This window comes from Daphnia carinata, chromosome 7 (genome assembly GCF_022539665.2).
Source record: "Daphnia carinata strain CSIRO-1 chromosome 7, CSIRO_AGI_Dcar_HiC_V3, whole genome shotgun sequence".
NCBI lineage: Eukaryota > Metazoa > Arthropoda > Branchiopoda > Diplostraca > Daphniidae > Daphnia > Daphnia carinata.
The window spans coordinates 10,604,815-10,630,861 of NC_081337.1; the positions used below are offsets into that span (position 1 = coordinate 10,604,815).

Here is a 26,047-nt window from a genome sequence, read left to right on the forward strand (position 1 = left end):
CGCCTCATATGGGACATACGTTTGTCCGTTTGTTATCGGCTCTCCTGCTGAGAGAATTTTTTCCAAATTGTTTAGCGACACAGACAAATAATCTCAAAAGAAAGAAAAATTGTGCAATTTACACTTTCGCTTGTTAGTTTTCGAGGTAAAGAGAGAGATACAAATGTGTCTCTCACGGTGGCGTTAAAAATGAGACATCGTTAATAGAAAATTCCCATCTATTCAACCCGTGTACACCGAAAAATCACGCCCGATATATACACCAGCAACAGCAGTAATAAATAACAAACAAGAAACAAGGGAAAATAATAATAAAAAACATTTCTTCTGTACATTTTGACGTTTAAAAAAAAAAAGGACGAACTCAGAGACACGGGAAACGAAGCGAGACAACCGACGAGTTAGGGGGTGAGTTACACAGTCATTAGAACAATATTTTATAGCAAAAAAAAAAAAAAAAAAAAAAAAAATAAATAAATAATAAAAAAAAAATTAGAAGAAGATGCCGTGGTGAATAGATGAGGACAGTTGGTGTTCCACGATTTAAAGCTTGGCCGAGTCACCTTTTGCCCTTGTCTACTATTTTCTATTACGACGTCGGAGGGGAAAAGATGTTCAACTCTTCGCTCTCTTTCTTCCACATTATGCTTTTATTTTCTTCCAGTGGTGTGTATACGTACAACATAAGTCTACCCGTAAGTGGCTTCCGAATGAAATAAAAAAATTTTTTTTTTAACCTGGGCCTCTTCTTTTTTTTTTTTCTTTCTAATAATACATACTAAAGAGTGGTATACTCCTTCACGACCCGTTGCCTCTTCACAAGAATAAAAGGTTCTTTCACTCTTTTCAGGTATAGATTTTTTTTTTCTTTTCACGTCTTTAGAAAACCTTTTTTTTTTTGCCCATAACCGAACAAGAGAAGAGACCTAACTCGCTCAGGTGTTCCAAAACAGAGTACAGTCTCTCCAAATGCACACCTGAAATTTCCCAACTATAAATAGGTGACTGTTACGACAATGGAGGCTGTACGAATATTGTTGGAAACCTGTTCCTTCCCGTCGCCATATGTCTGTTAAACAACGATGATGGTCCCTTTCCTTTCTATACCTATGAAGAAAGAAGAAGCCCTTAACGATCGCCTGTAAAAAAAAAGGTGAACTGATTGCTAGCAGGGTTCGCTAACAACCTGTCACATAGAGGGGTAAAACGATAGGAGTCCATTACTCTTCCGGAATGAACAGTAGCTTCCATCCCTCCTCTTCCCCCCAAACCAGCTTATCTGATATTGTAAAATACATTGTACTGCCATTTTGCAATGAACCCACATGAACAAATTTCACCTTTTATTCTCAAAAGAGGCTATGTAGATTGGTGAACGATGTAGTTATACGTTGCCCCCATTGTTGCGTAACATAACGTTGCAGCAAGAATGAAAAGAAACCTTTTCGTGGCGAAAAAGGAGACGGCCCTGTTTGAAAACAGGTCCACACAGCAGACGGGCGATGTGTTTCCTTCGCTTATCGCCTTCGTGACAATATCCGGTACACACGGCCAAGATACAGAAACAAAATTTGTTACGGGTCTTTCTCTTACTTCTGCACCCAGTTATTTAATTTTTCCTGGTTTTCATCCGGTTTGCATTTTCCCGTCCGCCATGGACATCAGCGTTACTTGACATTAGAAGACACGATATGTCGTATATACGTGTCTATATTATAGCGTATTGTGTCTTTGTGGTTCAGAAATGGCTCCGTTCAAATGTCAGCTGGCTTGCCTGTGTTGTTGTTGTCATTTTCTTTTTGGGTGAACAACAACAAAGTGCCGTTTTCAATGTATTATAAACACTTATTCATTTAACAGTCCTATTATAGAAAATTACTTTTGATGCGGGAAATTTTTTTTAACGCCATAACGCCATTTGTGTGGAATTACCTGGTCAACCATATGCTATCGCCATTTTGGTGTGCATTGAAATTCGTTTCCGCCAATATGGCACCATCGGAACGCAAATTGAAAACAAGTCAAGAAGAATGCCCAATCATTTTTGCCAGCACTATCCTACAAAATAATAAATCGCAGTTTATAATGTACGAAAGACAGCCACAAAGAATCCCATCAATCGAATGATTCGCTATAAAAGGACACGAGAGACACCAAACAAAACAAAAAGCTAAAGAAACAAAATAAAAAGAGAAATAAAACCGCTCCCCAAATCTCGTTCCCAATCGTCAAACAGAGAAGACGAGAGAATATTGTTATTACGAGTGGTCCTCCCTTTTTTTTTCTTCTTCTTCTCTGGCCAACGACTGTTGTAAAAATCGATAACACCGAAAAGACGACCAGATAGAGTCAGCTAACATAAGGGCAACACAAAAATCGAGAGACAGAAAATTTTTTTTTTTTTCGCTTTATATTGCACCACCATATGCAAAGAGCGATGGAGTCTGATAAGAATGAAAAAAATCAGAGAAGCAAAAACTCGTCTGCATAACTGTCATGGCGAACAAAGGATAAAAACGCACAGGGCCACGTTTTATCGATAGACTAATACAAATCATAATCGTAGAATCTTTCATTGTGTTTTCACGTGTTTATATCTTTACTTTTCGGAAAGAACGAGTTTCTTGATTTCGCGTTACGCCTTTGATTGGTCAGCCCTTGAAAAAAAATAGAAATAATAATGACAACACCTTGCCATTGTCTTTCTTTTTTCGGCCTGGGCGCGAAGATTAGTGGGAAAAAAAAACAAAAAAAACAAATGAAAATCGAAAGGAAGAAGAAACGCTTCGAGCCAGTCGTGTGGGTTGTACACGTTTCTAAATCCACTGGCTTCAATCGAATCGTTTCTCTTTGCTTGTTTAAATTCCATTGGTGACGGCCAGTGATTTATACGCGGCCATTGACACAAGTGAACACAGTAAAAGTGACGTCACCACGACGCATTCATCATTTTTCTTTCGCGGTAAGTGATGATTCGTTCACGACACATCCTTCAGATTGAATTTCCGCGTCTGTGTTGAGAAGATTCGTCTTCTTTCAAATACTTTCGGCCACACACGACACCGAATAAAAAGTTTGAAAAATCCCCAACCAAAAAATAAGCACGTCAAAACACACATACGTCTACCTTTAAATGCTTGTTTCTTCCGCCATGTCTGTGCATGTTTTTGAAAGTCAGAGACATTCCCTTCATGAAGGAGCTCCGTCATGGTGTCACGTGCATATTTCTTGATTTCATTTTCTCAAATCTTTAATGTTTCAAAGAAAAAAAAAACGACACGTTGAATATATGAAATATGGTAAAACGAGAAAAAAAAAAAAGGGACCGGATAGATGATGAGTCTTTATTCTTCTCTGTGTTGTTGACTCGTCCTCGTGAGGGGGAGCAGAGGGCACCACCACCACACATGAAGCCGGACTCCATTTGCAAGAGGCCGGGGGGGAAGGGAGTGCAACACACTCGTGGAGCCCAAAGGAAGGAAGACAGGCCAGTCGAGATTGAACTGCCGTCCTTCCTGGTTGTTATTTGTTTCCAAGGGCTCATGTGTTATCGAAAAAAGTGTGACTGTATTGACAACGAAGACATTGTTGAGTATGCAAAGCATTTCCATAAAACCCAATGCTGTGTGGATTATTTTGTTTAGTACTGACAGTCATTTTGCTTCGTGTGTGTGTGTGTGATAGGAAACAACTGTACATTGATTCGTACAAACTTCGATTTTAGTTGGAGGGGGAAAAGAAAAAGGACAACAATTCGGAGTTCGTGTCGTTTCCTGATTTTCCAAAGAAAATTCATTCAAAATGGTGGTGTGGTGTTTGATTATTTGAAGGAGGCCATTTACGTCAGCTGCGTTTTCACCGCATTTCTCGACAGGTGAGTCATAATACTTGGCGCGTTTTTCTTTTTTCGTCCCCCTACCTCCTAGTGATTATCATACTCATTAAATATTCACCTGTCGCTTCTGAGACTGCAAAGGATGGGCAAACAAATTTTTTTCTTTTTGGTTTTCAAGGTGACAATCGTTGTCTTTGGTCACGTGGCATTTCGCGCGAATTTTATTTGTCTTTTTCTCTCTCTCTCTCTCATCCTCTTGTGCAACGAGGCCATAGAAATTGGTTTTGCCTCTTTTTTTTTTTTTTTTTTAAGAAAAAGAAAGAAACAGCAAAGTAAACAAATGTGTCTGAAGGGATTTTGTATTTGTCGTGGAAACGCATCGAATTTCGTCGGGCTCTTTGGTCCAAGCGAAGCCGGAACAAATCAGACAAGGTGGAGGTGGTGACCCCTATACGTACATTTAACTCGAAAAAAAAAAGAATGAATTGAACGAACGGGAAAAATATTACTTGCCATTTTTTTTTTGGTTAGGAAACGCTTTTTGGTTGCCTATTTTTATGTTGTTTTTTTTTTTTAATTTGTTAAAGATAAAAATAAAAACCTATAAAAGGTTGCGTAAAATAGGGCCAATGCGTTTGACGTCTGCTCGCATGGCTGGGCAGCCTGTTTATCGCATTTGAGGCTGTTGAGCCCTGCTGGAAAAATGAACAAGTCCCAGAGAACTCAAAGTGCAGGCGACTCAGCTGCGTGAGCTTGACCGCGTGAGTTGTTTTTTTTTTTCGTTCAAAGACGACATGCATTGAGCCGGTTGTTTCCTTCCCCCTCACTTCTATGCTGTGCGTGTAATGCATCTAGGCGACACACAAAAACCGGATGAAAAGGTCTTCTGGGTTAGACTTGAAGCGTAGCAACAGTCTTCTAGACATTCACGTATCACGTAAAGGGAAAAAATAGTCTGAAAATCAAGAAGGGAAAAAAAGGGAACTACTTAAGTAGTAAGGGCCCCCGTACTGAACGACTCTGAACGTCTTTCTTCGAATCCCGCCCACTTTTCCGGGTGGGGTCGAAACATTGAAATCATCTCATCTTGTTAGGTGAGCAACGTCACTAATCCGTACGTTCTTCTCTTGTGTTGTTTTTTTGTTTTTTCTCTTTTTATGGTAGAAAGATGTTCTTAAACTTTCATTTCAAGATTAGCTTGTTGGTGGATGACTTTTGCGGTCGGTCGAGTTATGTAAAAGCTCGTCTGCGACATGGGGACCCTGTATTATTGAAGTCCGTCTAGCCTTTAAGCACGTTCCCTTTTTTTTTTTTTTCTTTTTTTTTTTTCCTCCATTAAAAAGCTATTCGTGATAGTCCCACACTGGTAAATGAGCATCTTTTTATATCTAATCCCCTGCTGCTTCATTAAACTGTTCGTTTTTTTTTCTTTACCCGAAAAAAAAAAAGAATGGAAAACACGTGCAGCGAGTTGACTGACCAAAACACAATTGTATCGCTTCTAACTTTGATGGCCATTTGTGGATTGAAAAAGGGAAAGAATTTTTGTTTTGTTAGCGCGTGTCGAGCAAAACTTGAACATGTTTTTTGTTTTTTGTTTTTTGGCCGATGCGCGACTCGTTCGAGGGCGTCGTTCGTCAATGGCATCGAGGGAACAAAACAAAACAACAACAAATGTGAGCAAAAGCGAAGGTGACCTCAACCGGTTCCGCATCGCATCTTCTCCTGCTTGTTGAATAATCAAGCGTTTTTTTTGTTTTTTTTTTTGTTTTTTAAATAAGATGCTTACGACATGGCACCCCGCGCAAAAAAGGCAAACAGGGGATAACAATTCTTTAACAAGTTCAGGGTCTCCTCTTTCTTTTTCTTTTTTTTTTTTGACGCGCAAGTTCAAAAACTGACTAGAAGATAAAACTTAAAAAAGAAAAAGGTACATGTCAAAGGGAAGAAGAGTGAATAAGATAAGCTGATAAATACGAGAAGCCCCAGCGTGACTAGCCCTCATCGTTGGCAACCGATGGGTTCTAGCCTTTTCGCGCTGCCTATCGTGTCGGCAACACATTTTTTTTTTTTTTTTGCTTTCTGTTTTTACTTCCCGTGGATGAATGCAAATCTTTCACGAAATTTTTGTGAAGGATTTTTGTTTTCGACGTTTTTTTTTTTTTTTTTTTTTCATGGCCGTAAGTCGACAAAATAAAGAGCCCCGCTGATGATGTGTTAGATGGCACTGGTTAATCATGCAAACGCGGACAGCATGTTAAGAAGATAAAAGCAAATGTTTCATCCGGATGCACGTAGGAGGAATTTAGCCAAAGTGACGTGTGAAAGACGAATGGCATCTTTTATCTTCTTATCTTCATTTTTATTTTCTAGAGGGAGCTTTTGGTGCTTACCGTGAAAGCAACGGTTTTGGCACCTGTCCTTGATATTAGATTTTGAATGAAAGTTAGAAGAAGAAAAAGAAAAAAAACTTTCAAAGAGAATCGATTGTGCACAGTGAGAGAGAGAAAAAAAAAACACAACATTCGTAATGTGTGAATGACGTCATCGCCGGAGGTGGTTTTTTGTTTAAGAAACGAAAGGAGAGGTTAGAAAAAAAAAAATAGGGGATGGGTAGGAGTATCCGGTACGTGAATCGTCAATGGCAGTAATTAAAAATTTTTTAAGTCCTTCCTTTCATTTCTTTTTAATTAATAAACATCCCAAGCTATTTGCGGAAATATTTCTCACTTAACTTCAAATTGCGACCAATTAGCTTTTGTTTTTCCCTAGACAAATGAGCTATCGGCCCATTGCCAATTGGTTCTGTCCTTTTGTGTTTTCGGGGAAAAAAGAGGGGGGGGGGCGTCACGGGTTTTTGTATTGAAATGTCCGCTTTTTTTTTCCACGGTCCGCTCCTTTCCATTTGTTGTTTTCTTGTGTTTACAGTTTGCTTTCGAACAAAAGTTTTCTCGAGTTACTCACGAAGGACGTGAGTTGCCCAGTTCCATTTTTTTTTTCTTTCTTGTTGTGATTGTTACGTGTTCACGATGTCATTGAAAAGCCGTTGCTTTTTTTTTCTCAACTTTCAACAAGAAAAAAAAAACAAATCCTATTTGAAAACTGGGGATTTTAAAATTCACAACGAGCCGAACGTATGCGAGAGGGTCGCTTTGATAATAATAATAAAAAAAATACGAGTCACGAAATCTATGGGCACACACGACTCCGACATTTTTTTAATTTTTTGCCATTATAGAATTTTTTTTTTTTTTCCCTCCCACATTTTCATTTTTGTCTGAGCAAAAAACAAAATGGCCCGCAGTGCGGCCTGCGTCGTGTTAAAAGCGGGTGGCCAATTACAGACGCCCTTCAAAAAAAAAGGCAAACCGCATTGATGAGGCGCTATACGGACTTGAGAGCGTGCGAACCGCACACAGGTGTAGAGGCATTCTTATTATTATTTTTTTTTTAATACTGGACACCTACATTTTTTTATCGTTCTATATTTTCGTGAAGACAATCAAACGAGAGAGAGCTGGTTCCATTCGTGCAATGTCGTGTAGTCACAGTGTTTATATAGGTAGATATGGCTACCCGATTCTAACTGGACATTCACACACGCCGGAATGCGTGTAGTCTTTGAATCAATTGAGAAATCATCCTTGAACCTCGTCTTTCCATTTTTTTTTTTCTTTTTAAAATAACAATACAAGAAAGTGCTCGGCCACTAATTGGACTGCTATATAGGTCTACTATTTCAAACTGAACTAAAGACCACTGATCATCATTTCAATTGTTATTTTTCAAAATCCGTAATCGTCTACAAGGAGACACACACACAAATTCGAATGGAGGAGGGTTGGAACTTAACTGGAGCGTGAACAATAGGCTTTTGTTGCTAAAGTTCAGGAGCATTTGAAAAAGCACACGAAATTTTGTTAACTCCCCTCCCCCCCCCCCTTCCAAAAGGGGTTTGCCTCCCTTTTTCTTTTTCTTGTATATCTTTTTAAGTTTGTGGTGCGTTACGTTTTTCAATCCTCCCTCCGCACTCCTCCCTCGTTCCAGGACGGGAAACAAACCACTGCACGTAGCTATACTCCTCCCCCCCCCTTGTTTTTTTTTTCTTTTAATATATATATATATATATATAAAAGATTCATATTTACGAGCCTTCATCGTCATTCCGTCAGTAATTCAGATTCCGTCATCAGCGTCGGATCGTTTTCTCTTTTTTTTTTTTTTTTTAGCGGACATTCTTGTTTTTTCAAACAAGAATTTTCTCTCTAGACGTGAAACGTGAGAGTAAAAAAGCTCTGGCACTCTGCACACGCTGGGCATAAATTTTTTGTTCAGTTCGTTTTTTTGGCCGTTCCTCTGTGGGTGCGTTGGACAAGTGGACAGCGGATTTTAAAGTGTGGCGTCAACATTGATGAAATCTTAGGAAAATCTCGCGTGTTTCGCCATTGTAATCATTTGCATCGCCATTTAGAGAAACATTCCAAAAAAAAACCCAAGTCCGTCAAGAAGAAAACGGTTATTGTGTCATTTTCTCTTTTATTTTTCCTTCTTTTATTTGAGACGGAAAAAATTTAAAAAAAATTCTGTTAACACGTTCTGGTGAAATCGCGAAATGTTTACCAACGAAACGACAAGTCGCCGACGCGCTCCGGTGCGTCACAACCAACAGCATCCGGCTCCTGGAAGCCGCGCTGGCGATGGATGTTGCGTCACCGCTAACTCGACCGCGGCTCATTTCCCAATCAACCGTGGCTCCGTCCTTCGCATCAAACCCATACCAGTACAACATCAATTAGACTTAATGATAGTCATTTTTTTTTTTTTTTATTAAGTCTAGTTCATTTACAATTTCCCTCATTTTCCTTCTTTGTCTTTGGGAGAGGGGAACGTCATTAACCTGACTGTTTTGCCCGCGTTACGCACGAATTGATTCTCAAGTTTTTTGGCCTTTTATTTTAAACATCGAAACCGTTTTGGACCGAGTTAATCTCTTGTTTGATTTGCACTTGACTGATTGTCTGTGAAAAAAAAAGAAGAGACCTTTGATTTTGGCCCGCTGTTGCCAAGTTGCGCTCATCAAGCAAGTTCCGTCAATCTTATTCAGACGGGGGCCCGTAATCATTTGAGTTTTTCTTTTCTCTTGAGAAGAAAAAAAAAAAGGGAAAATGAGAAGCGAAAAAAGGGGGAGCGATACTTCAAGTGCGACCTTTTGAACTCTAAGAAGGGGGGGAAATATGTTATCAAAACACCTTTTTTTATTCCTCCCTTCTGGGCGAAGGAAGATGGATATGCCGGAAGGGAGAATTTAAGTCTACACACACGCATAAGATTTTGTGTGTATAACTTATTATACCTTAAAGGCAAAGAAATGAAATGGATGTAAAAGAAGGCATACGAGTAGGATTGGCCATTTTTTTTGTTTGTTTCCTATCTTACTCCGTGCGTGTCTTGATGGGGTTGGTGCGGCGGCCTTCTGGTTTGGTTATTTTCCTTGACCAAAAAAAAAAAAAAAAAAAAAAGAGGCTGCGTTTTTTCTCCGTGTAAGAGAGAAATAAGAATTTATAATGGAATGAGATAATTACTAGCGCTCCTTTTGAAACCGTACCGTCTTATTGGTTTCTTGTGTGTAACGTACGTGTGTATCTTATCTGCTCGTCTATTCTTTCCCTAAACAACAACAAACCATTTAGAACAAAAAATGAAAACGAATCCCCTTGTTGTTTGTAAAAGGAACAGAGAAGGTGCTTGTGTTTGTTTATCTCTTTCTTCCCATAACGTTAATTTACTCTTTTTTTTTTTTTTTTTTCTTTTCTTTTCCATCTGTCGATATGGATACTGTGTACACATCAAACCTAATCTCGGTGAAATTCTTTGAGTCGGTCAGACAGTTGGGGAGAAAAAAAAAAAGGGCATTCTAGATATAGAAAGACGAGTCCAAATGAAATGAAGAATGTGAAAATTTTTTTTTTTTTTTTTTTTCAAAAGTATTCTTTTACCAAAAAAAAAAATACGACGCAGGCTAAAAGCAAACGAACATAAACAACGGTGTCACGTTTTTTCTCTACCATCTTGTGTTTCTTTTTTTCTTTTTTTTATTATTTCTTAATTCTTTCCCTTTTTTTTCTTCTTCTTCTTCTTCTTCTTCTTTGGCATCCGAAATGTGTCCAACCGCACGGATGCTGATACGAGAAAGTATCCGCATCCTTTATCTCTCTTTTAAGAAAGAAATAGAGAGAAAAAAAAAAATACCTGCGGGCGTTAGCTCGTTGTCTTTCTGGTGTTGTCTTATGTGGGTATATATTTCTTACGTACATGAGCCATCTGCTGTACAGCATAAGACATGCCGACAGCGAGGAGAAAAAAAAAAAAAAAAAAAAAGAAGTTCAATGGGCCAGCACTCCTCCACTTGCTCTGGTGGTCGATGCATATAAACAGACGACTGCAGGGGTGTGTGTGTGTGTACGCATACACACACACACACACGCATCTTCTATAGTAAGGATACACCTTCTGGGTTACCTGAGACGGTGAAGCACTTGGCTCCGTCAGTCAGTTAGTGCCTGGCGCTCCGAACGGTAGCCTCCTCGCATCATCCTCCTCCACCTTTCTCTGCTCATCGGTGTAGGGAAAAAGTGAACTTTTGAACACACACGCCAAGTGTTTTTTTTTTTTGCAACAGGTGGAAAGTGTGTGTATGTGTGTGAGTGAAAACAGTTTTTGTTTTTTAAGTAGCTCATTGGTTGCTGTTTTCCCCTATGTGTGAGTAGTGGCTCCAAAAGTAAGTGTTACTACGTATTTATTTATTTTTTTTTCGTGAGAAAGGGGGGGGGGGCACACTCTTTCGAAATTGTCTGTGAGGGTGGAAGCCAAAAATAAGGAGCAAGTGTGTCTATACACGGACATGTCGGACACGACCGGCATTCGAAATGAGCGGCAAAAGGGGAAAGCAGGAAGACGTCGAACGCGAAAGAGAGAAATAAAAATTGAAAAAGAAGTCGAAAGTGAAACTATTTTTTTTTCCTGGATAACGATATCTCAGTCGTTGGTTTAGGGTTTTTTTTTTTTTTTTTAAATAATAATAATTAATTGTGAAGGTATTGTTAAGTTTCTCATTTGTACCAACTCAAACTGGACTGCTGGTATATTCTTGACCATAGCCCCCAATGTTTCGGGACCACCGTCACTTTGAAAACGCCCGGACCATTGCCCTTATTATTTGTCCGCCTTCTTGTGTGCGTGTGTGTGTTGTTTCTTATCTAATGGGGAGGGGGAGAGAATTTGAATCGGGCACCCTGTTGATTATGGAACAAGGCGCTTGCTGTTCATTTTCTCTCTGCCGGTCAGTGTGGGTTGTTTCTTTTCTTTTGTATTTCAAAGAGACGGGGCGGTGTAGGAGAAAACAAGATGGTCTGTCGGTAGCAGGTTGTACGTGGCATTTAGGTCGGTTTGCAAATGACGACTAAGGAAGCGTCTAATGGGTGAATTGGCCTCGTTTTTTTTTTCTCTATGTTTTTTTTTTTTTTTTTTGGCTCATTGCCTGGACCGTCTGTGAAACTAATTGGACACTGCGTGATCGGCATACCGCAAGTGAATGAGGTAGGGGGAAAGGAGGGGAAGTAGAAAGGTGAAATAATCCATCCATTTTCGAATTGCATTTGAAAAGAGAAAAAAAAAAAAAAAAAAAGACGAACGCCAGAAAAATGATGGAGTTGTGAGGTACAGACGGGAGCTGCAAGCAAAAGTACCTACTTTTTTTTTTTTTTCTAAATGATCGTTTCTTTATTCGTTGTCTTTCTTTTTATTGTATCGAAAATGCTATATAAAACTGGACAGACAGAGAAGAATCGAATGGCAAAGAACTTTTCTCTGCGCATATGAGACCCCCCCCCTCTGGCCGAACGACTCCGCCCGTCTGGTATTTTTTCATTTCGCCAGCATCGAAAGACAAGGAAGCGAATCCGGCGGCGATGATCCGCGTTGATCATTTGTCAAACTTCTTTTTTTTTTTTTTTTTGCTACTCTCTCTTCTCTTGTTTTCTCGTAGATTCTTTCTCTTTCATTCTTTTCTCTTTTGTCATCTTCTGAAACATTCAGACACTCTCTTAATCTCCCCTCCGTTTGCCCACTCTATGACGTTCAGTAATAGACTCCGCATTGCTGGACTCACTGTGTCAGCTTCTTATAGAATTCAAACATGCGGCGGCGGAAGAGACGAAGTCGGTCGCATTGGCTAGACGTAAAAAAAAAAAAAAAGAAAGAGAATTTCAAAATGACTACCTTCAAACTTTATATGGCAACGAAACATCCGCCAAAGGGGCTGATGATGAAGTGATGTGGCCGAGGAACAAGAACGAGTTTTACTATTGAATTTTTTTCTTTTTTTGCTCCTTAAATCAAAATGTGGAAAGTATAGGAATGACGTGAGGCGCGCATGTACCCAAAATGCTGATGAAGTCGATAGGAGAAAATGTGAAGAGCAATGCAGAGTGATGGGCCACACACACAACTGGCCCATCAAACGCACACACACACACAAAATGTCTAAGGTGAATCAAATATCGGGAGAAAGGAGCAACCAGAGGGGCAGTTTTAGACGTCCGTTGCAACAGACTTCCCCACACATTCCAGATGAGCTCTTCTTTCACATTGTTGACCTCCCTCTGTGCTGATATCGTGTCCAATCGATCGCTTATTTTCCTCTTTGCTGGACCCGCCGAACTGTGTTGAATTTTCCGGAAACAAGAGAATTTCCCTTTTTCTTTTTTTTTTTTTTGGTTTCACGAGGCATAATTGTGCAGTTCCCTTTTCTAACGATGAAAAATGTTGACCAACGACCCGTGTCCAGGCCGTTGCTGATGCGAAACAACCTTGTACGATCCTATTGTCGTGCCAATTCAGAACAATATTTTTTTTTGTTTTTTTTTTTGGAACCGAGCTTCGTAATAAGCAAACAATGTGTACACGCGCATGTTACGCAGCGTTGCCAGTCAAGTCATCTGCATCTCCCCCCCCCCCCTTTTTTTTTTTTTTTTTTTAAATTTAAACTCAGGTTTTTTTCTTATGAATCCACCGCCTTTGCTAAAATTCTAAAGAAGTTCCTTCCACGTCGTTGACCGTGCATTACACACACACACACACACACACAAAAAGAGCTTCCCATTTTTCTCTTTCCTTCGTTTAGCTACCGTGTTTCTTCATCCGATGCAGAGTGTTTATTCTTGTTGCTCGCTCGGTCGGCAAGTCGGCACAACATTCAAAAAACTGAAGCTCAAAAAGAAAATAGATGCGCCATTTTTAGTTTGAAGTCATTTGCTTGGATGATATGGTTTTTTTTTTTTCCTTCCGTCTTTTGTTGTGTGAATGTTAAAGCGCACACAGCCACTTTGTGCGCAACGGAAAAAAAAAAAAAAAATTGGCTTGCCTAATTGGTTCCAGTAGAGAGGAAACGTGAACTTCGGAAACATTTGGCGCCATATCAAAACAAACTCCGACAGGCAGGATATTTCCAGTCTTCTTTTCTTGTTCAAGTTTTTTTTTTTTTTTTTTTTTTTTTTTTTTTTTTTAGCTTGTTGAACGACGAGATTTCCAATTGACGGGGCTCTTTCCAACACCTGCTAGAAAAACCTGTCAGGTGGAAATGACCGTCACGCATTTTCTTTTTTTTTTTTTTTTTTTTTGGCCGAGTCACTCAAAAATTCTTTTCTCTGTATACCGACTGTCTTATATGTTGTTCTCCTATCTTTCTTTCTTTTTTTTTTTTCTGATGTGTTACATGTAACCACATGTGATACCCTTTTGCTTGGCGGTTTTACACACATGTTGATGGTATACTTGACAACCGGCTGGCCATTTTTTTTCTTTCTTTGATGTGGCATTCACGCTACTGTACTCTTTAATAACATAGGCCGTCGCACTCTCCGCAAACGGACAAGAAGTTCCTTGACCCTATTTTTGATTCACTGATTGAAATTACAATTTGCGGTGTGGCCCGATGGCAACCTAAATGTCGATGATGGCATACGCATGGCCTACATAAAAAAAAAAAAAAAAGGTCGATATCGTTGATGACCTTCCTTTACTTTTTGGGCTTGTTTCCCATGAAAAATGGCCAGCAACTCGTGGAAATCGTCGGAACCAAAAAAAAAAAAAAGGAACCCATCGTTCCTCTCCGTATCGAAGTCTTGGTCGTTCTCAAAAATAAAAACGAAGCAAAAGGAAGACAGACACTAGTGGTCGATTGCCAACTCCACCCCTATCTGGACCCACGTCTTTTCTCTCCGCTCTGATGGGAAATCTAAATCTTCCTTCTTTTTTTTTTTTTTTTTTTTTTTGCCCAGTTCTTGTCACACACAAAAATCGTCCATAGAGGTGGAACGGTATTTTTGTCTATACCCTTGGAGTTTTTCACCTCTCTCTCTCTCTCTCTCTCTCTCTCTCTTTTCCTACCTTTATTTTGCTTCCCCCTCTTACACACCTTTCTCTGCCTATCGGCTGACCTTTTTTTTTTCCCTCCCTCTTCGTCATTTCTCGCCCACAGATTGACTTCTTTTTTTTTTTATTCTTTATCGTTCCTTGTATATACGGAGAAGAGAAAAAAAAAAGGGGGAGGCCAGAGACCGTCAAGAAGAGTTTTGTCCTTAGTATTTTTTTATTTATTTTTTTTTTTTTTTGAACTGGCGTTTTCTGAAATAAGCCAGTACACCTTTTCTATTTTTCTTAGAAGATCCCCCCACTTCTTGCTCTTGAAGAACAGACGGTAGGGGTGGGATGATAGGCACACACCACGTACGTGGAAAGACATTAACTAAAAAGAAGTCCCTTTTTCTTCTTATTTTTTGAAAGCTTGTTTTCTTTTTGCCTCTTCGTGGAAATTTTTTTTTTTTTTTTTTTTTTTTTGTAAGTCGTGCTATTGCAAGTATTGCAGTTCGATTAGTTTCATCCTATTTTTCTCGTTTGTTGTTGTTTGAGAGAGGCTTTGGTAAACGGGGAGGGAGTACAAATGGCAGGATGCAAAGGCAATCTAAATCCCCTCGCAAACCAGTCAAGAAATCAGAAAGACATGATGGGGGGGGGGAACAAAATAATAAGTGAAATTTGAAGTCATTAATTCCTTCCGGTTTCAGCCCATTTGTGATAAAGAAAAAAAAAAGGCAAGGCAAAGAAGCCAGGCTCCGAAACGGGGTTTTATATTGCAGAGTGGCGCAACGTAATCACGAAATAATCATGATTTCTTTGATTTTCAAATTGTCAGTCCCAATTTTTAAAGCAAGATAAACATTCTTTTTTTTTTTCCCGAGAACCCATTGTGAAAGAAGACTTACCTGAATTCGTGCGAAAATGACTCAACTTATTTGGGTTTTTTTTTATTACGTTTTTCAACTGAAATGATTCATTAATAGCGAAAAACGTCGACCGATGTTTATCCACACAAACGATAGATAGACGACGCTCGAGTCATCGAAAGGTGATGCCTGACGAGCGACGTACACCTTTTTTTTTTATTTGTTTGAAATTTATATGTCTCTTCCTTTTGGAGTAAGCGCGTTTAACTGTTGTATCCATCTCTGGAGAGACACCTGTAACGTTTCAAATGCCAACTGCCAACCAAGTTTCATTTGAAAACCCTTTTTTTTTTTTTGTTCCCTCTCATCATCGTGTTCTTGTTATCTCATCCCCTTTACCTTTCGCTTTTTATTATTATTTTTTCTTTGGGTCCCGAAAATTGGAAGCGATAAACGACGACAGAATCGTCAGCTGGGCAAGAAGAATACCTCGCCTGTATAATCATCTAGCCGGAGACTGACATGTAAAACATCCTCGCATCTCTTTTTTTTTTTTTTTCTTTTATTTTTATTTATTCTTTCAAACCCCTTCGGGTCCACACGCAGCAGCGTGGCACATGGAAGAAACCGGGGGAATAACTAAATAGCCCGACTGTAAGTTCTTTCGAAACGAGGAGGCCAATATTTAGAGAAGAGATGGGCGTTGTCTTTTCTGCTGTTTTTTTTTTTTTTTTTTTTTTTTGGGATGAAAATCACGCCCGCTAGAAATAAGAAAAAAGATGCGCGTTTCTTCTTTTTATGAAACAACAACCTGCAGCTGTGATGGTATTTCTTTGCCCCCTCGTCTTGGCAGTTACTACAACTTGTTTCTCTCCTCGCATTCCGTGAGCTACGGGAGTTGCTTTATAAGCGAATGGCTCTCGATTGCTATGCATTTTCTAAAACACAAAAAAAGTACTGGGGGGAAAAGAAAAAAAAAAAAAAATGATGAGAGTGAAAACAGTGAGGCAGAGGAAATGGGTGTAGGAGATGGCACACGAGTTCGTCAATCACGAGAGGGAAAACAAATGAAAATAGAAGATACACACGCGGGGAGTGTGTCAAAAATGTTTTCGAACCGGGTGATGTCTAATCACGAGCGGCATATGTCGGTCAAAACTACGAAAGAAAAAAAACAAAAAAACTTTCACCAATTCGGGAAAAAAAAAAATTTATAGTTAATATAGAGAGCTCGTAAAAATTCGAGTTCCCACTCCTCGGAAAAAAGAAAAATTGCACGACATTTTTGATGGGACGTCGTCGGTCGTGAATAACGAAAAAGCGAACGAAAAAATTGCCCAATTCAGAGCTAGGTTACACATTAACGTTGTGGGAGTTGATGATGCTCACGAGATTCTCATCAGTTTTTGCCCCATCTTTTGCTAGAACGAAACCGTCCGCTTGTTTACATTCCTTCGTTTTCCCTTTTCTTTTTCTTTCACGTTTGTCGGCGTCGTTGGGTGTGCAAGGGGGAGGCGACGCCACTAGACGACAACCTGTTGTACTCCCATAGAAAAAGCCATTGATGAAGTGGGCGTGTGTAGGTTAGTGCGGAGGTGGAACCCCAAGTCACTAGCGCGTGTAACAATCGAAATGGACTTTTGCTTTTTCTCCCTTTTGTTTTTTGTTTTTTTTTTTTGCTTTGACGTGCCCTCGTGTCTGTCTGCGTGATTCCTACTCGGGTTTCTTAAACTCGATTCCCACGACTTTTGTTTTCCTGCAGCTTTCACTCTCGATTTTTGTTTTTTCTGCACACAGCGCGGAAACGAGAATGGCCAATAATAATAATAAAAACAAAAACGTTGCGAGAGAGAGAGGAGAATCTTCACGTTTTCGCAAGCGTGTTGATGATGAGAACGTTCTCAGTCAAATTCTCACATTCACCAGCGAGTTTTGACTTTTACACGTCTACTTGTTTTTCGTTACTGTCTAATGGAGAAGAATGAACTTGTTTTTTTTTTTTTGCCTGGGCAAGGTTGTTTCGGTCGTTTCCGAACGTGCATGTTTAGTCGTCGTGATCCTACCAAGAACATGTGATTTTTCTTGTGGAGATGTAAAGGAGCGAGGATGTAAATAGTGTTGCGTATTCCTCTCTACGTTTCGTGTGATCTACGGGCAACTGTTTTAAGGCAAGCAACGTGTAACAATAGGAAATAGACGCGCGAAAATGAAAGAGAAAAGACATTTTCTTTTTTTTTTTTTTTTTCTTCAAAAGATGTTGTTAAGAAAAGGGCACGCCCTTGGATTGGCAGTCTATTGTGTATTCCAGACAAGTCAATGCGCAGCATTGGCAACGTTGCTTTCAGACTTATTGCCTTTTGTGATCTACATCTTATTTTTGTTTTTAGTATCCGTCTTGCACATTTTCATCTTGGAGTGTCGTTTCACTTTTTTTTTTCTTTCGTATTGCGCCTTTTTTTTTTATGATTACACGCAGTCCTTCACGTCGTGAGTTATAGAAATCGAAGCCGACCGCGGCGGCTCGTGCACGCCCGTTTTTCTGTCCCGAATTGTGTTTCGGCTTGATCGCGTGACGGATGGACTTGAAATGCAAACTGGTTTTTATTTATACGGTTTTTTTTGTTTTTTTTAGAGGACTATATCGTTGATGCTCAAAAGAAAAGAGAAATGGACGTAAGTGCAATCCGCTGGAAAAAGAGGAACAAGGTTGTGACGAATGAAAAGAAGACAATCATCAGACAATGAGGCACACGAGAGTTTTGCATTTTTTAAAAGGGCGATGTTGAATTTTTTTTAAGGCCATTTTGAAAGTGACCAGACATGTAAAACATCAGTGAAGCGAATGAATATAATTCACGAATCGTCTGCGGTGAGATTCCTTAGCGAGCGTTCACGTTACGGCCAGCCGTATCGTTTGACCAGGTAACACACCTGGGCAATTCAAAAAGATTCCCTTTCTTTTTCTTCTTCTTCTATCTCGGTATTCATTTTCTTTCATCCGAAATTCATGTTGACAAAACAGAAGAGAGAGAACAGACGGTCGATGGGGAGAGTTAGTAGATAACCTTGAAGTTCTTACTGGGCAGACTTACGTAGTCACGCTATATTCACGCCGCTTCGTGATAATAATAACGCACCACAATCAATTTTCTCTTGGCTGCTTTTATGTCTCTTTATTCTATGGCTTCAATGTTTCCTCGTTTCTCATCAGGACGGTGGACAAATCTCCTGTTGTTGCTGTTGCGCTAGTCGTCACTGCGACAGCTGGACCGACTGCCGGACGAATCGAAGCGCCAATCATCAGAACACGAAGCCGATCCCTGGCGTATTTGTGCACCCGACTACCACCGTCCAAATCACGATGCGCTGGTTCCGAAAAGGAACGGAAGACAACGCCCCGCGATTGATCAGCTTATCGCCGCTCCGGCAGCTGGACTCGACTGCAGCGGCCGACGCGGAGGTCGCTAGCGTCGGACGATGGGCGTCCTACCACAGCGCCGGGATGTATCCCCGAAGCGGCCAAGTGGACGCGGAAGACACGTCGTCCACTTTGGATCTCCCGCTGCCTTCGCCTCACAACATCCAGCACAGGCGTTCCAGGTCAGCCTTGTCGGATAACATGGCCGCCGATAGGTCCTCCTCTTATGCTGACCATCATCATCACCTGCCGTGCACACTCAAGAGGAAGCCGGCCGTCAGGAGACGCAGCGGAGGCAAAGGTATGCCCGATTTGACCTTTTTTGAACGAAAATGAGAAAACTTAACTGTGCTACCGCTATTTTTTAAACTGCTGCTGGAATAAGAGAACATAAACAAAGAAAAAAAAAAAAAGAATTAAAAAAAAATAGTAAGAAATATCAAACATAATTGCAGGCCTATTTCTGGCAAGGACCTGTTAACGTTCCGCATTCTTTGACTCATTACGTATTCACCCCTCGGACAAAAGCCGTGATGTTTTTTTTTTTTTGTTTTCTTTTTAAAAAGAAGAAAAGCACAAAACTCGTTAGCTGACCATTTTTCTTTTTCTTTAGGCTCTTGTTTATTTTTTTATTGTAGGATTTTGATTGGATTTTTAACGTTTTAACTTTGTTTTTTGTTTTTTTTCTTTACCTGGTTAAACTGAGTGTTATACATAATTTTTCGGAGGGTCATCGTCGTTGGACAAAGATGTTGTCCGAACTTGTCGACAATTTATTGACTGGTTAATCGAATCGAAGGCTTTTCGAAATGGACGACAAGAGGAATCATTTGATATTTTTCTCTTCTCTTATTTTAGACAAAGAAAAAAAAAATGTTCTTTTGTATTTTTCGAAAATAGATGAGTCGAACTTTTTTTTTTTTTTTTTTTTTTTTCAAGAATTGTGTAACTGATAAAGATCAGAAAGCAGGCCAGGTAGCACGAAGAATGAAAAGAGAAGGGAGAAAACATTCTTATTCTTCCTTCTTTCGAATTTTTTGAAATGACCTTGCCCATTCTAATTTACCGCCAAATTACCCATTTCCAAACCCAGAGTCGTCCGTATCTCTTATTTCGTCTGCTCATTCTCTCTCTCTCTCTTTGTCTCTGGCTGGCTCTTTTTCTTTCGCCCGACTTTGATTGAGGAATTTCCGTAAAAATGTGTTGGCTGTTGCGTTCTAGCGCTTCCAGGAAACGACGATGGTTTTCTCCATTACCAGTCGTTGCGTATTTAGCGACTGAAATTGACTAGACGCGCAGAATGTGGCCATACCTGATGTCGGCTGACTCACGTTCAGTTCAAACGCAAAACAGCCAATTTTGCGCAACTCTTTATTTATTTATTTTTTTTCTTTTTCCCGGATGCGATTTCTGCGCATGCAATCTGCCATTAACGAGAAAAGCGAGTGATTGTTGGAAATTAGGAATTTAACCCTGGTTGAGGTACAAAGCCAAGGCTAACGTTATCATCCGTATCCCGCACTTCGACCCCTGAGGCTCTAATCTTTCTATTTGTACTTAAAAAAAAAAAAAAGAAAAGAAAAGAAAAGAATAGAATACCATTAAGGCACTCACTAAGTGCAGCTGTATAGCCTTTTTGGCCCTGGCGACACACGCGCTTTTATAGATGTATGGTTTCCTTATAAAACAGAATAATAATAAAGAAAATGCGTTGGATTGCCGCCTTCCATATATCTTTTAATTGCTAGTTTGGGTATAATCAGTTAATAGCTTTTTTCCTTATTTCACTTCGCTTCGTTCTTGTCAGTATCCTTAACATGTCAGATGCCGTTGCTTTGTTATCACATACATATACCTAAACGTGCAATTTTTTTTTTTTTGTTTTTTTCGTGCACGATACGGACGTTATTCTTTCGTGTGTCAATGTCCCTCCGTTGCTCCGTTCGCCCGGTCGGAGTTCAAATTTGAGTTATGTAAAAGAAAAGAGAGAGAGAAAAAAAACAAACAAACGGGGAAACGAACAAGGTAAACTCATTATCATCTCGGAATGTTTGAAATTATACAACGGGAATTATGCCAGTTGCGAAGGTGACCCCGTCTGTGTTTATACAGTACACACGCATATAATAATGCGCATTTTTTTTTTTTTTTTTTTTTTTTTTTGAAAAAAAAATGCACACTTGCGGCGAATTTCGAATTGCGGACGAATCTCCCCCCCCCCCTCTTTTTTTCCTTCTTTTTTTCATTTTTTAAAAAAATTTTGAAAAGATGTTTCTTTGTTTCAGTTCCTTTTTTTTTCCGAGAATGGAACGTCAATTCTTATATTTTTTCCCCGATTTTTTTTTTTTTTTTTTTGGGTTGCTGGTCTCCCCTGTGCGCTCGTGGAGAAGGAATAAAGAATAGGGGAAGACGGCCAGTGTCGCGTAAAGGGATTTCTGTGAGACAAGATGTCAAGATACCAGCATACATAATCGAAGAGAATCCCTATGTGTGTGTGTTTTTTTTCTTCAACCTTCGAGGAATCTTAATGAATACCTCGATTTTTTTTTTTCAAGGCGAAGATGTTATGTTGTGACTGTGACCAAACTCGGATTCATCCGTCTCTTCCCGCGATTTATTATCTCGATGTTTCAATTGATTGATTTAAATTTATTAAACTAATCATTGTTTTTTGTCTTTTGTTTTTCTCTTTCTTTACCTTACACCGGTTCGGTTCCGTGCATTCAGGTTCGTGCGGATGGCGATCGTCCATGTCATCGGCCTCAGCGTCATCTAGGTGTCTCTCCAGCGCTACTCTGGCCTTCCCGCCGGCTGTGCCCAAGGTGCCGGCAACCGCGGCTCGTAATTTCACGACAACCGAAGGGTCGTTCGTCCGGCCGCAGCCGACGCCTCGCGTCCGATACGCCAACCGTGTGCCGCTCCAGTACGACGAAGCCAATGATGAAGAGGACGAGGACGAAGACTGGACCAGATTGTACGGAATTTGTTCCACAGATGGCGGCACCGTCTCGGCAGCCACCGGACGCCGCCTCTCGCCCATCCGGGCCTTCGGTCAGAACCACAGGAGGACTGCCAGCTTGGATAACATTATCGACGGCTGTATGGACGACGCTTCGACGCCGGTGATGACATCTAGCCGTCGAAATCGCATGCGTCCACTGCCGGCCGAGTACCAACCTTCCGTGGCCGTTGAGAATCGTTCGCAGCCTCCGCGCTGGAGCCCTCAGCGATTCATGAGCATCAATAAGGATTCAATGTCATCGCCGAAGAGTTCAGTGGATGATAAGCTGTTGGCCCTTAAACCTTTGGATGATGGATCCAACGGATTATCGGCCAGCTCGGGAATGTTCAAAACCAAATTAAAATCCATCTCGGATAAGTACCTGAAGAATCCGGTGGCCGGAATAGTTACAAACGGAAGAGACACTTTAACGGGCAGTCTGCTGAATCGCATTCGCAACAGACAACATCATCCGATGAAAGATTCCGAACAGCCTGATAAAGCCAACCGGAGCAGCTTCCGCAGTTTCTCTTGCAGTACGCTTCCGTCGCTTGACGATTTCCACCGCAAGAGGCTGCTGGCCGCTTCCAGCTCTGCCGGAGCTTCTGCTAACTTGTCGAGCTCGTCCGAACTGCAGGACGAGCTCGATTCGCCCGGCAGTCCGATCGTGCTCCGCGGCGAAGGCGACAGCGACAGCGGCATCGTCCCCGAATGGTCCGACACCAGTTCCATCTCGGAATCGTCTTACATCCGACACTTCCAGCCCTGTCAGCTCCTCTCTTCCTGGAGGAAACCTCAGCCCAAAGTCCGTCGCTCTTTGTCGCCCATTTTCCAGTACCGGGCGCTTAACACGACGGTGGATTCGGTGGATTCATCGGCCGTCGCTTCGACTACGCTGCTGTCCACTTCGGGAGCTTACGAGAACCTCTGGCCGGATGAGGAATGCGAACCAACCGTTCCAGAACATCACTCCGTCCTGTCTTCAGCTGATTCAACCTCAGCTGCTCATGGGTCTGCGGAAGAGTCGCACGAATGTAACGTCACACCGGCGCTGGCGTCTTCACCAACACCTCCAGCGGATGAGGAGGCGTCTCCCGATTGCGAAGATGATCATCGGGTTATTCACACGACTCGCATCCATATTGAGTATCCACCTCCGCCGGTACCTGCGTCCGAATCTTCGATTCCAACCAAGACGTCGGAATCATCTTCGCCGCATTACCTGACGGCTTCGCTGGACAGGAGAGCCGTAGCCAGAGGCAAATCAACGTTTGCCAGCCATCGCGATACGTGCGGCGGCACTTCGGTCCACCTCATCAAAATCGAACGTCAGTCGGACAATTTGAAAGCCGAGCTGGGCATTTTTATTGCCAAAAAGAAGCTGACTCGAGGCAGCATTGGCTATTTAGTAGCTCACATCGTACCTGGAGGGCTAGTCGATCGGTATATAACACGTCACATACAAAATTTGAATTAAATAAGTGTGTTGAAAAAAAAACAAAATTTATTCTATTTTTCTGTTGAATTTATAGTGACGGCCGACTTCAACTGGAAGACGAGATTGTCAACGTTAACGGGCGCCGATTGCGCAATTTGTCGATGGTCCAGGCCAGCGCCGTCCTTCGTTTGCCGGTGCCCGTCGTCGAGATGGTCATTTGCCGCGGAGGGAGCGGTCCGGCTGCAGATTTGCGTGCGAAACGCCGTTCCGTTGACGACATGCTGCAAGAGAACGCGGCGACTATTATCCTCGTCAACGGCGATTCGATGCCCGTCAATTCCCGCCCACAGATGGACGAGGATCCTTGCTACGAGAACGTTGTTTTACCGCCAGATGGCGACACGATCGTTCGCCATCATCACCAACAACAAAAGTTGCCACCGCAACACTTAGATGACTCTGGCGTCGAGATTAGCGAGAGCGGTAGCTGCAGCTCGGGCTCTCACCTGGAAGCGGATGGATTGCTCGATTTGGCACCGTCATCCAATGAAAGCGGCAGCGGCGGTTCCTTTCGCTGCCCTGTGTCGCAGGTCAGAAATGCGTTGAACTCGTCGCCGGATGACGAACCGCCGTCGTCCAATGGCGACAGCGTTAGCGTCTCGACCTCGAGCGCTACGAGCCGGAGCTACAGCGTCAATGGCGGTGATGACCTGGCTGTTAGCACAGGCTCGACGGCTGGCGCCAACAACCAGCCGGCCAAAGGGAAAAAAGGCTCCGACTTTTGTACGTTGCCGCGCCGACCGCGGACCCAGATCTCGCACTCTTTCTACACGATCGTCTACGAGAAAGGGCCGGGCAAAAAGAGTCTGGGCTTCACCATCGTCGGCGGCATCGATTCGCCCAAAGGGCCCATGAGCTTCTTCGTCAAAACGTACGTTGTGTGCCTACACAGGCGACATATATATATATATATTTTTAAAATTATTTTTCCTTTTTTTTTTTTTGCTTTCCTTTCCTTTTCGATCATAAATTGAGTGCACGTTTTTCTGGCGGGGGAATTGGTTTCAATGGAAACATAAATTGCTTATTGTCTTTCTCTTTTGTTTTGTTTTTTTCCTCTAATTTGTTGTTTTTATTTTTTATTTTAGAATCTTCCCTAACGGCCAGGCAGCCGACGACGGCCGACTAATTGAAGGTAAGAAAACTTTTCAAGGAGAAAGGAAGAACAATTTAAAAGATATGGATAAGAGACAAATGAGCCTCACTACCGGTCGTTTACGAAAGTTGAAAACACATAAAATAGGAACGAAAAAAAAAAAAAAAAAAAAAAAAACAAGGAAGAAGACAACTTTCTAACGCGCTGACGTCGCCAAACAAAAGGGGGGAAGTGAAGTCGCCTGACTTGTCTTTATTTTTATTTTTTATTATTTAATCTGAAATTGTTTTTTTGGTTGACCACGCGCCATATTTCGAATTGTCGCTGTTGTCTTCTTTCCTCCGAGAAACCGGTCGTACGCACGCAAAAAAAACAAAACAAAAACAAAACAACGATAACCCACCGCAACATAACAACGGACAGAGCGGCATTTGTTCCAAACGAATCCTCCGCCATAATAGGGGTGTAGTAGGGAAAAGTTTTGTCCCTAATCTCCATCGGGTACAACAGATTAGACGGTATCTTACAGAGATGTGGTACAAACACTCAACGTTGGGGGGGGGGGGGGGGGAGGACGTACGGGTACGCTAAAAAGATAAAACAGGTTGGCCAGTTGATGGCCAAGATTACGTTCGTCAATTGCGGGCAACAAACAATTTGATTTTTTTTTGTCCTAGTTTTCTTTTATTTCTTTCTTTCTTTTTTTTTTTTTTTTTGACTTACCATTTTGCAATGCGTAGCTTGTTTTAGCTTTCCGCTGTTGAAAGTGTTGAAATTCAATTATTGCTCGGTCATTTCTCTGCAATTTTGCAATGGAACGAATTGAATTTCAGCTGATTTTTTGGGAATGTTCTGTAAGCGTGCGCAACTAACGAATCTGATTTCGATTGAAAAGGTGACGAAATTCTGGCCATCAATGGAACCGGTCTGGAAGGATTGAGACACGCTCAAGCCATCGGTTTTTTCAAAGCCATCAAATCGGGCAATGTGGCCCTGCAAGTTTGCCGCCGCCTCAGACGCAGCCAAATGTAAAAACATTTAAAATTTCTATTAACAATTTCACCGTGACCTGCACCTAGCGCACATAAACTCACATCCATTTCTCTTTTCTATTCCGATAGAAATCCCGATAAATCACGGTCATGCAACGATCTACTACAGGAGACTGGCGACAATGACAGCTGAAAAGTAGAAACTACTTTTTTTTTTCCTTTTTCGAAAACTCCGTGATGTCAAGGACCGTCTCGTCAGTGACTTATCCTCATTCGAAAGCACCAGACAATTTTTTCTACAAACCGTTGGCATGGATTCGAACCTTTTTTTTTTCTTTCCTCTTCTCGTATTTTACAATCCGATATGTTACAGACAACGTCCATCATCTCCTTCGTGTGCTCTCACTGTCATTTGACGACGCGGGGGATATTCTATTTAATATCTACTCGGTAAAAAAAAAAAAAAAGAAAACACAACTTTAATCTACAAAGTACATCTATCGATTTCTGCATATTATACATATGTATATCTCCCCACTTTCCCTCTTGTCAGATAGGATTTCTCTAAGGCATCCTCTTTTTTTTTTCGAAATTTATGCCAAGTGTTTAAATTGTACGTTTATTTTTTTTTTTTCCTTTTCCTTTTCGTGAAAAGGGGAGGACGTACATGTCGCACGATATTTGATATATATATATGTAAGTGTATCGGCGTTTAGTCATTGCGTGCATACGCAAGTTTCTTTTCATCCGTCGTGATTTGTTCTGTGTATCGTATTCGTGTGTGCGTTTCTTTTGAACGCGTTCCACCTGTGTATAAATTGGCTGTCGCGTTATGTGTAATGAACTATTCAAAACAGCAAATATTCAAACGTTTTTGACCCCCTTTTTTTCCCTATTTATTTATTTTTTTTTTTTTCTTCTAGCT

The 26,047-nt window shown here is 41.1% G+C and overlaps 1 protein-coding gene across 3 annotated transcripts; it reads left to right on the forward strand.

Moving 5' to 3' along the window:
- Positions 1-3,575: 3,575 nt before the first annotated feature.
- Positions 3,576-25,983, forward strand: LOC130688889 (uncharacterized). Of its 3 annotated transcripts, none has more exons than XM_059496374.1 (7): positions 3,576-3,874; positions 18,329-18,836; positions 21,263-22,979; positions 23,069-23,905; positions 24,123-24,169; positions 25,026-25,158; positions 25,252-25,983. In XM_059496374.1, the coding sequence occupies exons 2-7, from the start codon at positions 18,479-18,481 to the stop codon at positions 25,313-25,315; spliced, it is 3,156 nt and encodes a 1,051-aa protein (XP_059352357.1). In that variant the 5' UTR covers positions 3,576-3,874; positions 18,329-18,478; the 3' UTR covers positions 25,316-25,983. The 3 variants fall into 3 exon arrangements, with proteins under 3 accessions (XP_059352357.1, XP_057367891.1, XP_059352358.1); XM_057511908.2 differs by lacking the exon at positions 3,576-3,874 and adding an exon at positions 8,380-8,615; XM_059496375.1 differs by lacking the exon at positions 3,576-3,874 and adding an exon at positions 10,466-10,613.
- The last annotated feature ends 64 nt before the right edge of the window (positions 25,984-26,047 follow it).